Below are 16,111 nucleotides of genomic sequence, written 5' to 3'. Positions count from 1 at the left end.
TGTTTTGTAAGAGATGACGTGTACTAACTTCGCACTTATTTTGACAACATTTGGTGGCTGTATGTGTTACAATTCTAAATGTACTCACATTAGAAAAGAGAATTTTTTTAAGAGGTACTTCAATTGATGGTGCTAATCTCCGCATCACCGCAGAATTTCAAAAATCTTTATAGCCTACGTAACTTTCAGGCGATGCTGCAATATACTCTGAAAAATCAACGGGTATTTGAGTTATTAAGGCTCAAACGAACATACACACATTTTTTATCTACATATATAAAATTGAAATTTGTTTGTACGTTTGTTGGTGTTTGTGCCTTATAGACTCGAAAACCGCTGAACAGATGTTACTGAAAATTTTAGGGTACATTGCTACATGGCCTGGAATGAAAATAGGCTATATCATTTTTTGAAATTTCGCGTTGATCTGGAGATATAGCATCAAAACCGGAAGTACCTCCAAAAAATTTAGATTTTGTATGCAAATATCTTTAGAACTATTACAGATACAATCTCCAAATTTCGTATGTGTGACGGAATTTGATGTAGAAATAAATTTACCAAATTATATTCAAATCGGTTCAGATTTGGATATAGCTCCCACATACATATATTTTCGGCCGATTTCCTTATTTTATGTACCAAACATGCTATTTGTGTCCAATTTCGATGAAATTTGGAATGTATGACGAAACTTGGTCTGGAAATAGACGTGCCAAATTATATCGAGGCCGGTTCAGATTTGGACACACTACATATGTCCAATTTCACTGAAATTTAGAAAGCGTGACGCAATTCGTTCTAGAAATAAATGGGACAAATTATATCGAAATCGGTTTAGATTTGGATATAGCACCCATATATATTTACGGCCGATTTCGCGTATTTGCTGCTCCAAACATGCTATATAAGTCCGATTTCAATGATATTTGGGATGTGTGACTGAATTCGGTCTGGAAATAAATGTGCCAAATTATATCAAAATCGGTTAAGATCTGGATATAGCTCCGATTTATATTTTACATATTCACAGTGATGTAGGGTATCATATAGTCGGCCCCGCCCGACTTTGATCCTTACTGGTTTTATATATATTAAGGCGGATTAAAAAACTACAATTTTTTTTTTTTTTTGAGACGCCTACCACCTAATTTTTTTCCATTTGATCTAAAAACTTTATATATGAAATTTTATTGTGATCGGTTAACGTTGACCCGTGCCTCCCGAGCGATCATTGTTTCCATATTAATTTGTATGGGAAATTTCTCTAAAGCCCGTATTTATGGTCCAGTCGATGAAACAAACTTTACCAGTTCATTGTTGTGACTAAAAAATGATTTCTACAAAAATTTATGATTATCGGTTTACGATAAGCTGTTCCCCCCTACCGATCCTTTTTTCCATAGTACTTTGTATGGAGGCCAAAGGGTAGGCGTTACAAAAAAACACATTTGTCAAAAAAAACAAATTTGTCGTTTTATGGGCCGCTATAATATATTTATATACATATAGATTTTATATGGCGATGGTTAGGAATCCGTCGGAGTAGCAGTTTACGGTTTCAGGTTGCGTCGTCCCAGCCACTTCAAGATTTTGATGATTTTATTGGTGTTATGGGGTTCCATGCTTGAATAAAAAGGGTAGACATGGAGGAAAGTGAACACCTAGGATACCATGGCGTTCGCGAGCTAGCCTTGGACAACTCCATAAGAGGTGTTATATCATCTCAGTCTCTTCATCATCTTCGCAGAAACTTGCAGTATTTAACATCGTCATCGCATGTCCAATAATGACTCATATTATTACACTAATTCCTGCTTCGATCAAATTTATAAGTGAATTTGTTCTGCTGAGTGATAAGTTTGGTCGAACAGGTCCTGACACGGTGCAACTTGATTCATTGCGCCATAATTCTTTGGCTGTTTCATCAAAAAACGTTTCAATTGTTCAAAAAAGCATCGACTTGACTATCTACAAAGATATTCGCCTGCTCAAAGCTGTCTGCATCCAGATTTTCTTTATCAATTCTGCTGCCTTCTAGATCGGAGCGTTGAATACACTACAGACGCCAGCACATTCTTCCATTTTGGATCCGTCTCTATAGATGGCCAGACCGCTCAGTTCATCTGACCTCAGCAAGTTCATCTGCCTTCTTGATTCCTCCAATATCTCTGTATTCTGACTTTTTATCAATTCCACTGCCTTACTGATCGCGAAGATCACAGCTAGAAATACACTACAGTCGCTGTCCAACATGTATGAGAGTTCAAGACCTAGCCTTTCACAGTAGCAGCACCGGCACCAATACCTTGTTCCATCTTAGAGCAGTCCGTATTGATGGCCAGACTGTCCACAGGAGGATTACTTCGACCTCATCGCCAGCACCGATACCTTCTTCCATCTTGATGGCCAGAGTGTTCAGAGGAGGATTACTTCGACCTCATCGTGTTCAAATCTCATTATTGGTATATTTCGAATGCATTTTACAGTTTGCTCCCTACTTCCTTGGGATACATCCATGACCATAGGAGCTATCGCAACAAAGATTAATGCAGCCTTAGAACACTACACGCTGCCTGACATTTAGTTCTGAGATCCATAGGTCGGAAGTTAAGCATTGCATTTCGATCTGCTTGTGGAGTACTTCTAACAGTTCCGGTTATTAAAGCCGAGTCTGCTCTTAACACCTTGTCCAGTTTGATGGAAATCTATTTATAACATAATGAGTGTCAACAGATAAGACATCACTAGGATAGCATGGGCTTACCACAGTGTTAACACCTAGTTTATAGTAGACGGTTCAGTCCCCAGTTTTTTTCCAATCTAGTCGAATAGAGGGCAATTCATCCTCTTCTTGTCCGTTCCTTCTCAACGTCCCATTTTCATCGCAGTTGATAGTCAGGAATTATGTTAAACTTTTCGGAGAAGGCACCTCAAGGAATGTATCGAAATAGTCCACCTTCGAACTCGATCTTATTTTGGATGTGATTCCAAAATTAGTACCAACCAGTAATTTTATTTGTTCACCGTGGGATTTTTACAGCTTTTGGGTCATTATGTCAAAAAGCATAGACTTGACACGAATACAAATTATATCGTAATCATTAACATCGTAACCTTTAACCAGCACTTAAGCGAAAATTTGAACTTTTGTGAGGAAGGTACCCCAAAAACATATATTTAAAATATCCGCCTCCAACTCACCATTTATACAAAACTTTCACTCGAGATCTTCGTGATTTTGTTCACCTGTAGCGTGTAGGACACCATCCAAAATCCGCAGATCTGACATTATTATTAGCAGATTATGAATGCAAAGAGTATCGGTTTTCTCTGCTACACAGACTGAAGTCCTACCTTGGTGCGATTTCTCTTATTTGAGTTTACCGTCGAAATTTTCGCCTTTTCATTCTCCCTGTGTAGCCCAAGAAATCATATAGAACCTGTTTAAAAAGCTTCGTATATGTTGGGGGTAAATTTGTCCGTAAAACCGGTGGCTTTCAAACACATTATCCGTAACCCAAAGAAATGTTCACGCGGTGATAATTCTTTGAACTCTTTATTCCATCTTTCCTAGGCCTATGATTTCTCTGCTATCCCGACGGACACCAAGCCCTCAGTTCAATTCTCCATAAAAGTTATCGACTTCTCATTCTAACTTTGAATTCCAAGAGAGCGTATACAATCTGTAGACTCGTCCGTAAAACCCAGTAGCTTTCAATTTCATTATCCGTAACCTATAGAAATGTTTGCCTTTGGATATTAATAATGCTTTGAACACTTCATTCCAACTTTCCGTAATTGTATGTATTCATACCCTTATCGGCGCTTCCTTTGGAGTCAGCAATAATCCATTTCTTCATTAAAGGAGATACTTCCGTGTCCTGGTTTCCAAACCACATGAAATCTTGTTATGTGCGAGTTTCGCAGAATGTTATGAAATTCAGTTTATCAAGATTTAAATAAACAATGTTAATATCAACAATAAACCACAATCCATATCCATCTCAGAAATACCACAAATAGAAGATATATCCTCTGTATTGGACAAAGAAAGAGTATGAGGGACTAGCCCATGTTAAATGTTAGATTTGAATCCATGCAATTTTTGAGCCCATCGAAGCATTATAATGCCGCATGGTCAGTTATTATCGTGAACTCATATCCTTCATGGTAGGGTCTGAACTTGTTAACACTTAGCTGATAAACATTCGTTTATTGAGTTTTCTCGACATAAAGCCGATAGAAATCGTTTTACCTCCAATACGTCTTTTACACCTATTCTGCTAGCGTCACAGTATATGTAAAACGGCTATGAAAAGTTAGAACTGTGCAGAACACGGACCAAACCAGAAAAAGTTTTAAAACGTCGAAAGCCTTTTGGGCTTCTTCGATACCTAACTTTTTCCTTGCCTTATAGGTGAGGTTATTACAACATAATCCCCAATAAAGTTTCTGTACTATCTGGTCATTTCCTAGAATTTGTTGAATTTTGTCATGGATTGAGTTGGAGGAAATTCGGTTATGGTGGATATTTGTTCGGGGTCTGTACGGATTACTCCGTTTCCAACGACATATCCTAATTACCACACTTCCAGAAGACAGAAGTGACTCATTTCGACGTTTACTACGAAACAAGATGCACGAATCTTTTTGGCAATTCGTCAAAGAACCTCGAGAAGTCTTTCGATAGATTCCAATATGACCAGAAGAATGAGAGGAACGGTACATGTCGTTTTTCCGAAACTTCTGGTCCAAATGAATCTGCCAATAGGTATCTTTCCAATCCAAATTAGTTATATATTCAGCTTTGAGAAATCTGTGGAGGTGGGTCACCAACAGTAACGGAGTTTAGCTTTCTGCTGCCTAAACATAGGTTATTTTTACCAGGCTTTCAATGAAGAACAGCAAACGAATACCTGTGCCTTATTAGCCCAAAGGCAAGGGTACAAAACATCATTCAAATAATTTCACAGGGGTGACGGTAAGCAAATTAGCCTATAACTTTTTTTCCAACTTGTCACATGATTTCTTATACAAAATGTTTGCTATAGCTGATCCGACCATGTCTGAATCAAAGAATATTTCATAATTCCAACGTGATGTACAATTGATAATTCCCCCGCGGACACATTAGCAAAATTACAAAATAATTTTTCGAGAGATTCCTCCGTCTGAGGAATATCTTGAATATGTGTTCGAAGTCCCACTGATATCGACCAATAGGCTGTATGAAGAAGACACCGTGAGTTGATTACTTATAATCTCATTCTTAGGCAATTTGAAGGATTAATAACTTCAAAGACTAGCGCTGGTCTAGTTTTGAGTGGTTCATTTTCACGTGGTTTTGGTGGTCTTTTGATGCGAGTACCTTAGGGTTCCCAAGTGCGAAATGCATGGCATTTCCACTTGTACCATCGCAGGAAGTTTTTACTGAATGTTTGAGGGAGCAAAAATATCAATAAATATGATCATTTTAACACTTGTCTAATTATTAATTTTTCGATATGTTCTCTCATTTTTAGGAGATTCAGAAGCCGAAACAGATGAAGAGGAAGGGCATATCGAAGATGCTGACAATCGTGAACGCGATCGAAATGAAGACTCTGAAGAGAATAGCAATAAAGAATCCGGTGAAACGGATGAAGAAGTTTCAGTATCACTACTGCGAGCGAGAAACCTGTCACTGTTGCAGAGCCAGTGAGTTTCCCATAAAATAAATTTGTTGTTTTTAGAGAGTGCCACATTTTTTAATTGTAAATTTCCCATTTCAGGGAGATTTCCAGCAGTCAACAGAACTTTTTCCGTATGCTGGATAAAAAAATTGAAGAGGTAACTAAGACAAAAACATCCCTTACAATACTAGCCTAACATATCTTCTTCTTGTATCTTGTTTTGTTCTGTTTTTCTCTTCACGCCTCAGGGACCCGACTATGATTCAAATAGTGAAACCGAAATAGCCCTTGAGGAAGCTCGTCTTAATGCCTTGGTCCAGCATTGGGAATCGGCCAGCCTGACAGCTTCCATGTGTTCCTCAGCTAGTCGCTCACTACAAACAACACCAGTACGCCAGACACCGGCCAAACAATTGGTACAGGCGACGCCACGAGCCTTGCTAACGACGACGGCTATACCACCACAAGTTCTTAACTCAGAGTTTCTACCTCATCCTGGTGTACCAGCGACTAGCAGTCAACTGGTAGCGGGTGCAGGTACACTCAAACTTACGCCTAGTAAGCAAATAACCATTCCTCAAATGAATTCGGGCATGCTGCACCAGATATCGGTGATGCCCCAAATACCAATGAGCATAAGTGCCGCCGCTGTCGTGGATAGTACAGCGTCTATGAATATGGCCAATGTCAATGTGAATACGTCCAATGCCCTGGCAATTATGCAGCAAACAACACAACCACCTCCCAATGCACAAACGACACCGCAACAGTATATGTTGGCAATAGCGGCTGGATCGTCGCCTCTCTTGGGAAAAACTGGTCAGGTTAGCCCCAAGCGTTTGGCCGATGGTCGTTTGTTGATTAATTCTAGTCCGTTAACACAACAACAACAACAACAGCAGCAGCAACAACAAATGCAACAACCCCCGCCGACCAATCCCATACACCAGCAGTTTATGACCGCTACCCCGCCAAATTTACAAACAGCAACAACAACACCACTCAATTACGTCAATGGAGGACGAGCGGCGCCCCAATCGGCTGTAAACATGCAATTGGCCTATTACGGCCAGGCGATGACAATGCCGCCCACACCACAACAGCAGGCATTGCAGCAACAATATGGAGATGTCATAACTCAACAGCAGCAGCAACAACAACAACAATATGAACAACAGCAACAACAAACTCCACATGGCCAAACACAAACGTCATCATCATTGTCATCATCAACATCTTCCGCATCATCATACTATGGTGATGTAGTAGTTCAACAACAACAGCAACATAATGTTCAGGTACAAATTTATTCTTTTTTGGTAATTTTTATACCCTTAGCTTTTGAGCTAACGAGGGTATATACATTTTGAGGAGTTGTGGCTTTGTTTTTGAAGTGCTTACTTAAGCCAAAGTAGCATCTGTTGGCCAAAATAATTCTTCTTTTTATTTCACAACTGATGTCGTTTGTTGTGTTTACGGCGGTGCCGAGGTATACGAAGTCTTTTACTACCTCAAAATTATAGGAACCAACTTCAACAGCTGGTCCGAGCTCAATGGACTCATTTCGCGTCGACACCATCAGCTTGGTCTTCTCGCCGTTTACCGCCAGACCCACTTTAGCAGATTCTCCTTCGACTTTCATTACTTCTTTTACTGATCGTCCCATGATATCTATATCATCAACATCCTGCTAGAAAAGGTTATACGAGGGCAAACGTCAAAAGAAGTAGCATAATCTACACCAATAGCCACATGTTAGGCTATTGGTGTAGATTATGCTACTTCTTTTGACGTTTGCCCTCGTATAACCTTTTCTAGCAGGATGTTGAAAAGATCACACGAAAGGCTGTCTCCTTGCCTGAAACCTCTTTTGGTACAAAACTCTTCGGAGTGGTTCTTTCCTATTTTAACCGAAGATCTTGTGTCAGTTAGAGTCATTTTAAAAAACCGAATGAGCTTTGCGAGGATACCTAATTCAGACATGGCTTGGAATACCTTTGAACGTAACGGGCTGTCGAAGGCTGCTTTATAATCGACAGACAGGTGGTAGGTGTCGATCTGCATCTCTTGGGTCTTCTCCAGGATTTGCCGCAGGGTAAATATCTGGCCAATGGTGGACTTGCCAGGTCCAATTATTTCGTTGACCATGGGCTTTAGTCATTCGCACAATATCCCTGACACTATCTTGTAGGCGATAGGGAGAAGACTTATGTCCCTATATTTGGAGCATAAAGTCTTATCTCCTTTCTTAAGGACGGGACACAGGATGCTCATGTTAATATCGTCGGGTACGCGTTCATACACCTTATCAGCGTGTCGACTCTGGTTTTAAACAGCTCGGCTGGTAGGCCAGCTCCTGCTGCCTTATTATTCTTCAGCCGGTTTATTGCTATCTTTACCTCATCTTGGCCGGGTGGTGTACATTCAATACCATCTTCTAGGATTGGATCTGTGGTATCTTCGTCGACTTCGCTAATATTGAATACCAACAGTTTGGAAAAATGCTCTTTCCATATCCTTAGCACACTATCTGTATCAGTTACCAAATTACCATTCTGGTCTCTACAGGAGGATGTCCCAGTGCCAAAATCATCAGTTTGATGTTTCACTCTTTGGTAGAATTTTCGAACTTCATTCTCGATTTGTTCACACTCCCGCTTTTCCATCTCTCTCTCTCTTTCCTGCTGAAAAGTTCTTTGATCTGGAGATCTTTTTTGATCTTTGCAGCTGCAAAGTCTGTCAGCCTCATACCATTGTCAGATGTTTCACTGTGGAGACTGAATTTCCCGACTGTTGGGCCAAAGATATTCTCCTTTCACTTAATGTCATGGACAGGGCAACGGTTATAAGTATGTATCTTCTTGGCGCTCGTAGAATATATCTTTGGTCTGTTCGTCCTTATCTTCAGTGGGATCATGAGCGCAAATAAAGCTGATGTTGGGTGAAGTTGGAGACCAGATGTTTTAACCTCCGACCAACTACAAATCCGCAACCAAACTCATGCTTTGTGTCATGGTAGCTATAATACAGTGTGACACCTTTAGGTGTTGTTGTGACGCCTTTCCCAATCCATCGTATTTCCTGTATGGCGGTAATGTCGGCCTTGTACTTTTCAAGTACATCTTCCAATGCGTAAACTGCATCTTCTCTATAAAGAGTGCGAACATTCCAGGTGCAGATTCGCAGATCATGGTTCTTAAAGCGTTTGCGGGGTTCGTAAACTTTAGAGGGATTTGTTTTTCTTTTCTTTCGTTTTTTCATAATAGGCTGCTTTTTTTAGACGAGGGTTACTAACCCGGCGCCCAAACCCAAGGTTTTAACGTTCTTATGGGTGAACGCGCGGCACATGTTAGCTCCCTACCTTTAACGGGTGAAATAAACTCCAGTTATTTATTTAGGTAGGAATCGGCACAATTTTTATCGCCCTCCAGCTATACCTGATCAGGTTGTCTCGTCCAGGGAAAGTTTTGATCATCTCATAAGAGATTGCATCGTATCCTGCCAAAAAGCTTCTTTTTTTCCACACCATTTAAAATTACTCCAATTCAAACTCTATTTGTCCCTATAACAATTGGTTGTCTTGTATTGTTGCCCGGCATATGATCCCGAAGGAACATAAGAACCAAGAATGACATTATGACTAAAATATTATAAGATTAAATTAATGTTTGTTTCACTTCATTTTTGCCTTAATAACATTTCCCTTATTTGTTCTTTTTACAGACATCAAACACTGAATATAGGTTCCCACCTGCCATTAGTGTGCAACGTTTAGCACCTCAGGTCCAAAGGCAAATACGAGAGACACAGGAACTCATTAAAGACTCTTGTCCACAACTGTATACGGCGGGTTATGGTAGTCCAGGACCACCACCTTTGCGCAATCAGACAGCCGTTAATGCACGAAATCATCCCAACAACCGAAGACCCAACCTGGAGACACAATTCTCACAGGAGCTCTCGTGATATATAAATGATTAACAGTCACAACAAAAACAACAAAGTTATATTTAAAGAAGAAAACAACAACAAATAAGCCAAACTAAAAAGTGAAACATTCGATAAATTATAGAAAAAAGAGAGAAAATAACTAATGGAAAACTTTAAGAAACATAATAATATGTATAACAACAAATTAGGAACCTATGTAGGTATAATGTATAAAACGAGAGTTATAAAAAAAAGAGAGGAAACAAATTCCTGTGGACAATTGTTAATCTGCCATTTGTGTGGTTTATTAAGATTTGTGATCCTATGACACCGGGGTTCGGTGTCGGAACAAAGCAAAACTACATACATACATGCATTACATATAAAGAAAAACTGTACTTTAACATTCTTACAAAAGTCACGTTACTGATTCATAAAATTAAGAAACAAAAACTCTCTTTCACACATCTACACACACACATACAAAACACAACTACAAATAAAGCCAAAATAGTTATAAAATCTGTTATAAAAAAGACATAAAACAAAATAGGATGATGATTAAAAGACAGGTTCATATAACAAATTCATTTTAGCATTTACCGCATAGAGAGACAGCATACAAGGCGGTCAATCGCGTGACAGTCATTCGTTTACAACCCGTTTATGGGTGTCGGCTTGCTCCTAATGAGAGGGGTATTATGTCAGCTTCAAATGAAATAAGCAAAATCAATGTTATAATGTTACGCGACCCCATTGTAAAAAATATAAAAAATATTGTCATGAACAGTTGCCATTATCAAAACAAGTCTAGAACTGATAATTTTTTAAATCCGTTCATCAAAACTGAAATCTACTGCAATATCTTCAAACAGAAAAAATGTACTTTACATCGCTAAAATATTGCCTAGATCAGTATTAGATTCAATTCAGAATTTTTGGTATCGGAAACTCGTCGATTCTCAGGGTTACAGTAACTAGATCCTCACAGTATGTACATAGTCATTTTAATTCCGCCTGGAACATAGGGCCGTCACAAATGTTTTCCATCTACCTCTATCCATGGCAAGATTTTTCATTTCACTCCATGTTATTCGGCTCTGTTTTAATTAGAATTCTATTTGGAGCCTCCAGGTGCATTTCGGTCGACCAATACGTCTCGAACCTTAAGGATTGTACTCGATAAGTTGTTTGGTTACGTCAGTTGAAGCTTTTCTCATGGTATGACCAAGCCATATGTATTTCTTTCGCTTAATTTCTGCTTCAAGTGGTTGTTGATTCGACATATTCCACAGAGCATTGTTGGTTATGGTGTTGGGCCAGTAAATATCATATAAGCGACGCAGGCACCTATTCGTAAATGCTTGCATGGAGCGCATTAGTTTCTTTGGAATCATCCAGGTTTCACAGTCATATAGCATAACAGATTTTACATTCCTGTAAAATACTTTTAGTTTGGTTCCCGAGGATATAGTCATATCTCTCCATAGTTTATTAAGCATTCCAAATGCAATTTTAGCTTTGTTGAGTCTACATTGTATGTGTTTGTCCCTACCGCCATTTGTAGTTATAATACTGCCAAGATAATTGAATGAGAATACATCTTCTATTGGCTGATTCATTACATGGAAGTGGTTGGTGTTTCCGCTATGTATTCTCATTGTTTTGGATTTTGCTATATTGATGTGAAGTCCACCTCTAACAGCTTTGCCCATAAGATTTTTAAGTTTTAAAGACATGTCGGAGAAACGGTGCGACAGACAGGCAAATGTCATCTGCGTAGTCAAGGTCATTTTAATTTCCATGTAGGCCTATTGTTCCTCCACATTGTTCTGCCATAGCTCTTCTCATAATAACAAAACAATGTTAAATAGAAGCTGCGATAGGACGCAACCTTGTCTTACTCCGACATTAACGTTTATTTCTTCACTAACGTGAGATATACGGCAATGTGCATCTTTATATAGCTCTTTGATCAGGTTAATTATTTTACAGAGTACACCTTTACATTCCAAATAGCGTTGTGGTGTATTGTGTCGAACGCTCGTTTAAAGTCCACAAATATTATATACAGTATAGGACGCCATTCAACAGACCACGACCACTCGGATGCTGTTAATGTGGTCTACACATGACTTGTTTGGTCTGAAACCTGCTTGCTCTCGTCTTAGTTGGGGTTCAATAATTATTGATGTTATTCCTCTCCAGTTGCTAACGTTTTGAAGATCGCCTTTTTTGGGTAACTTTATGACTAATCCCACTTTTAGTTGTTTCGGCAGGTGCTCGTTTGTCCAAAAGTGATTAATAATTGGATATATTAATCTTGTCATTAGCTGAATATCAATTTTAAAGATTTCAGGAGGTATGCCGTCTGACCCTGCCGCTTTGCCACTTTTAAGTTGCTGGACTGATTCTGATATTTAAAACATTAATATCTCCTCTGATGTTGTTTGTGTGCTGCATTGGAGTACAGTCACATATATTTATATTTTTATTGTTACTCGTTGTCAATCGTCCTTTATAGTACTTTTCCCAGATCCAGCGTTCCCCTGTTCTGTTGTTTACACAAGTGGTGGTTTTTATTTGAGATTCAATATTTGCGACTGACGTCTTCTCACTTACTCGGGGATAAAAAGGTTTCAATTGGTTCCCTTCGCATTACTTGGAGCTCAATTTTGTACTAGTACCGATTAGAGCTAGTTCTGAATTAATTAAATTGCGACAATTGGAATTTTCATTGCAATCGGGTAGTGTTTCTTTGCGTCGGACACCTTATTAATCACTACTATTCGACCAGCAGTAGTAGTCCATATTCGTATTGGTCAAACTTGAATGCTTCCATGCAAGGGGCAATTTTCACACTTCACCAGTGTGTCGTTTTCGACTAAACGTTCACGCTTAGGCGCGACATCAGGTAACGTTGATCAGCCTCGGAGGTCTTCAACTTTAGTACTTCATCCTTATTAAACACTATCTTTGCAGATAATTCATAACTTTCTGCTTCAGCTCAATGACGTTCCCTCGCTGAGAGCGATTACATTATTTCTGACTTCATAGTCTTGATCTCGTGTTTTACCTTTTTGTTAGCCCCTAATAATTCTTCCCAGGTTTCCTCAGTCAAACGCAGATCATTCATGATTTGTTCGTTTAATTTCATAACAAACTTTAAAAAATCTTCTTTTTCATTTTTGTATAAAACGTTGCGACTTCCATGGCCTTGATCTTACATTTTCTGCATAGCAACTACCTCGGCTTAAATTCCCATCGGCTCGTTGATGCGAGCTCATCCACTAGTTTCTTCAGGCCACTGACTTCATTTTTGTCCTCTACAATTTTATAGCATCTCGAATTGAGTGTACACCATAAATTCAGGTTTTATATTGCGTTACTCCAAGTTTCAATAATATTCCTAAGATTTTTCCAAACCCTTCTGCGTGTTTCTCTTTGGCTCGCGTTCTTGTTCTTTGAAGGACATGGCCACATCAGGATTTTTTTTATTACTGGTGCCCACATCTCTATCTTCTTAGTCCCGGTCCACACTAGAGCAATTTCAATGAAAGTATCATGAAATTAGGCGTGCATAGATCGAGTTCTCCACTACAGCAATTTCATAAAATTACTTTAGGGCGAAACCTATAGCTCTGCGTGTGCGTTCAAAAATACAAAAACAAAATACATGTATTTCAAATTGAAAACAACAACAAATACATGTATTTGTATTTTTGAACGCACACGCAACACGCAGAGCTATAGGTCTCGCCCTTAGTATGGAACTCGATCTAATGCCTGATTTAGACTATGCTGGATTTAGCAATTATCTGGTTTTATTTGACATAAGCTTTGTTCCTTAACTAAAAAGTTTTTACAATTTTTACGACTTTTACACATTTTACCCGAAAGCCGTTCCCGTACACAAAAAAGTTGTAAAATGTTCACTTTTCTTTAAACAAAAATGGCGCTGAATGACGCTCTCCTTAAAAACTTTTTACTCGACAAATTTGAACGTGTAAAAAATAGTAACATGGATGCCGGCGTCTGATTGGCTGATGCGCCGACTTTGACATTTGTTCCAGCTTTTTGACGTTTTTTTCATTTTTGCGTTCCCGAACTGTTTGAAAAAACTTTTGTGTGACAACAATTTTTCTTCCTTTCTCTCTTTTACGAGTTTTACTATTAAAAAGTACGGGAACAAAGCTACATATATATTGTATGAAAATAGGTGTGTTCGTTTACTCAACAATTTGTACAAGTCCAGTAACTTCTTGTAATCGACTAAAGGCCTGCGTACATAAGCTGCTTTGCCTGGTTGCCTTGCTTTCCTACTTCATTTTTGACATAATAAAAATAAAAGAATAAAGGAGGCCGAGCAAATTTCGAACTGGGTTGCCCTTTTCTTTTTTGTTCTTTTATCAGAAGCAAGCAAGACAACCAGGCGAAGCAGCTAATGTACGTAGGCCTTAAGGTCTTTTGCATTGTACTGTAGAGTAAACGAACAACATCCAGTAACAATTTGTACAAATTTTGAGTAAACGAACACACCAAATGACAACTTAAATCCACTGGATTTGCTAAATCCAGCATAGTCTAAATGTGCTATAAGAACGCCTAATTTCATGAAATTATTTCATGGAAATCGCTTTAGTGTGGACCGGGACTTATTAAACAATCGGAGCAATTTTTGTATAACATTTTATTTTTTGCTGCTCGGCTGGAAGGAACAATGTAAACTGGGATCTATATTTTCGACGAAGACGAAACGCATTCTTCAATGAGTGTTCGTTAAGGCCTGGGTACATAAGCTGCCTCGCCTGCTTGCCTTGCTTTTCTGCTTCATTTCTGACATAAAATAAAATAAGAGAATATGTCCATATTTATATTAGGCAATTTTCCTTGCGTCAATTGTCAGTTTGATGGAGATAGAGGTGAGGCATATGGTAACCCTTTGCCTCTCAACACCCTCTCTCACCGACAAACTGACAATTGCCACAAGGAAAATTGCCTAATGTAAATATGGACTAAAGAAGGCCGGGCCAATTTGTCTCGCCTACTTGCCTTGCTTGCTTCTGATAAAATAATAACAAAGATAAGGGCAACCCAGTTCGAAATTTGCTCGGCCTTCTTTTCTTTCTTTATTCTTTTATATTTGTTATGTCAGAAATGAAGCAGGAAAGCAAGGCAATCAGGCAAGACGGCTTATGTACCCAGGCCCAAGGCATATTCATATAAGGTAGTTGTTGTTATTCATGAATGTACCTTATAATAAATACAGGGATGTCTACTGTCCCGAGGTAAAAATCGCTACAGCCACAGCGGGAAAACCACCAAGTTGGCACCCCTGAATAAATATACCTTGCCCAGGCCCTTATGTTCTGTTTTATTAATAGCATGGTACAAATACACCATGTACAATGATTAATAGTAATAACAATTCATATTAGCTTTGTTCCTATATTTTTTTTAATGGTAAAAGAGAAAACTGTCAAAATTCCTCTCTCATGACCATTTTTACCAGAAAAAGTAAAGGAACGGAAAAATGGTAGAGCTGGTAACAATTTTAAAAAGAAACATAAAAATTCAATTTTCTTCTTTTATTTCACTGTTCTTAATTTTGTTTTGTCGACGTTCGCTTTTTCTTTTGTTTTTGTTCATTGCCAAATAATCGTCAAACAATTGTCGAAAAATCAGTTCTACACAAGGCACATTGAATAAGGTAGCCAACTGACGCCAGCTGATTGAACATGAAATGTCAAAACAAATTGTTGTAATTTTGAAATGTTAACAAACATCTTGTTCTGATTGGTCGAAGCCAATTCGCTGCAAATTTAAGAGCCAAGGCGAATTGATTTTCTTTACATATGTTGACATTTTACTATTTTTTCCAATAACATAAAGGAAAAACTGTTATCGTAGTAAAAAAAATAGTAGCTTCTTGCAAGTTCTGGAACAGAGCAATTATGTTACGGCAAAATTTGCTTTGTTATAACAATTCGCCGAATCGGCAACCTTCTCTATGTGCCTTGGTTCTACCATATTTTACCAAAAGAAATTTGTCTGGTAGCCTGTGGTAGAAGAGAACGCCATTTTTGTTCTCTCTATCTCTCTCTTAAAAATTGCTTCCTGTTATACATTATTTCAACGCAGGCACGTTGTCGAAACAATAGAATTCAAATGAGAGCTATGTCAGCCGTTGTTTAACAAAGGGACATTACTCTCCCATCAATTCTCTCTCATTTATTTTGGACACCAATGCTGTTTACCACTTTTTGGGATTCATGACGCTTCACAGGTTAAAAATGGTAACCTCAGGTAAGTAAAGAAACTCCACTATTACAAGTAGATGGGTGTTTAACTCAAATATCTCTCCCCTACACCAGAGACCCCTCATCAAGACATTCAGTTCACTAGTGAACAACTGTCAAGCTACAACTTGTGACAAATTTCACCGAAATATTATGTACTGGCCTGTTCCCGTACTTTATAAAGTGGTAAAAGTCGTAAAAGTTGTA

General features: G+C 38.5%; 1 protein-coding gene across 19 annotated transcripts in view; it reads left to right on the top strand.

Moving 5' to 3' along the window:
* The window catches only part of tow (target of wingless repressor), a 62,139-nt gene extending 52,461 nt beyond the window's left edge, over positions 1-9,678 (top strand). For 13 of the 19 annotated variants that reach the window (XM_073980973.1, XM_073980965.1, XM_073980968.1 and 10 more), the window contains 4 exons: positions 5,526-5,700; positions 5,775-5,832; positions 5,924-6,973; positions 9,399-9,678. In XM_073980973.1, coding sequence (XP_073837074.1) covers positions 5,526-5,700; positions 5,775-5,832; positions 5,924-6,973; positions 9,399-9,641 — 1,526 coding nt within the window. In that variant the 3' untranslated portion in view covers positions 9,642-9,678. The remainder of the gene's footprint in view (positions 1-5,525; positions 5,701-5,774; positions 5,833-5,923; positions 6,974-9,398) is intronic. The other 6 variants (XM_073980979.1, XM_073980978.1, XM_073980977.1 and 3 more) reach the window with 2 other exon arrangements.
* The last annotated feature ends 6,433 nt before the right edge of the window (positions 9,679-16,111 follow it).

This window comes from Musca autumnalis, unplaced genomic scaffold, assembly GCF_047663935.1.
Source record: "Musca autumnalis isolate F117 unplaced genomic scaffold, ASM4766393v1 scaffold_4, whole genome shotgun sequence".
Lineage (NCBI taxonomy): Eukaryota > Metazoa > Arthropoda > Insecta > Diptera > Muscidae > Musca > Musca autumnalis.
The sequence above is the reverse complement of the archived record's forward strand: the minus strand, read 5'-3'. Positions and strand labels throughout refer to the sequence as shown.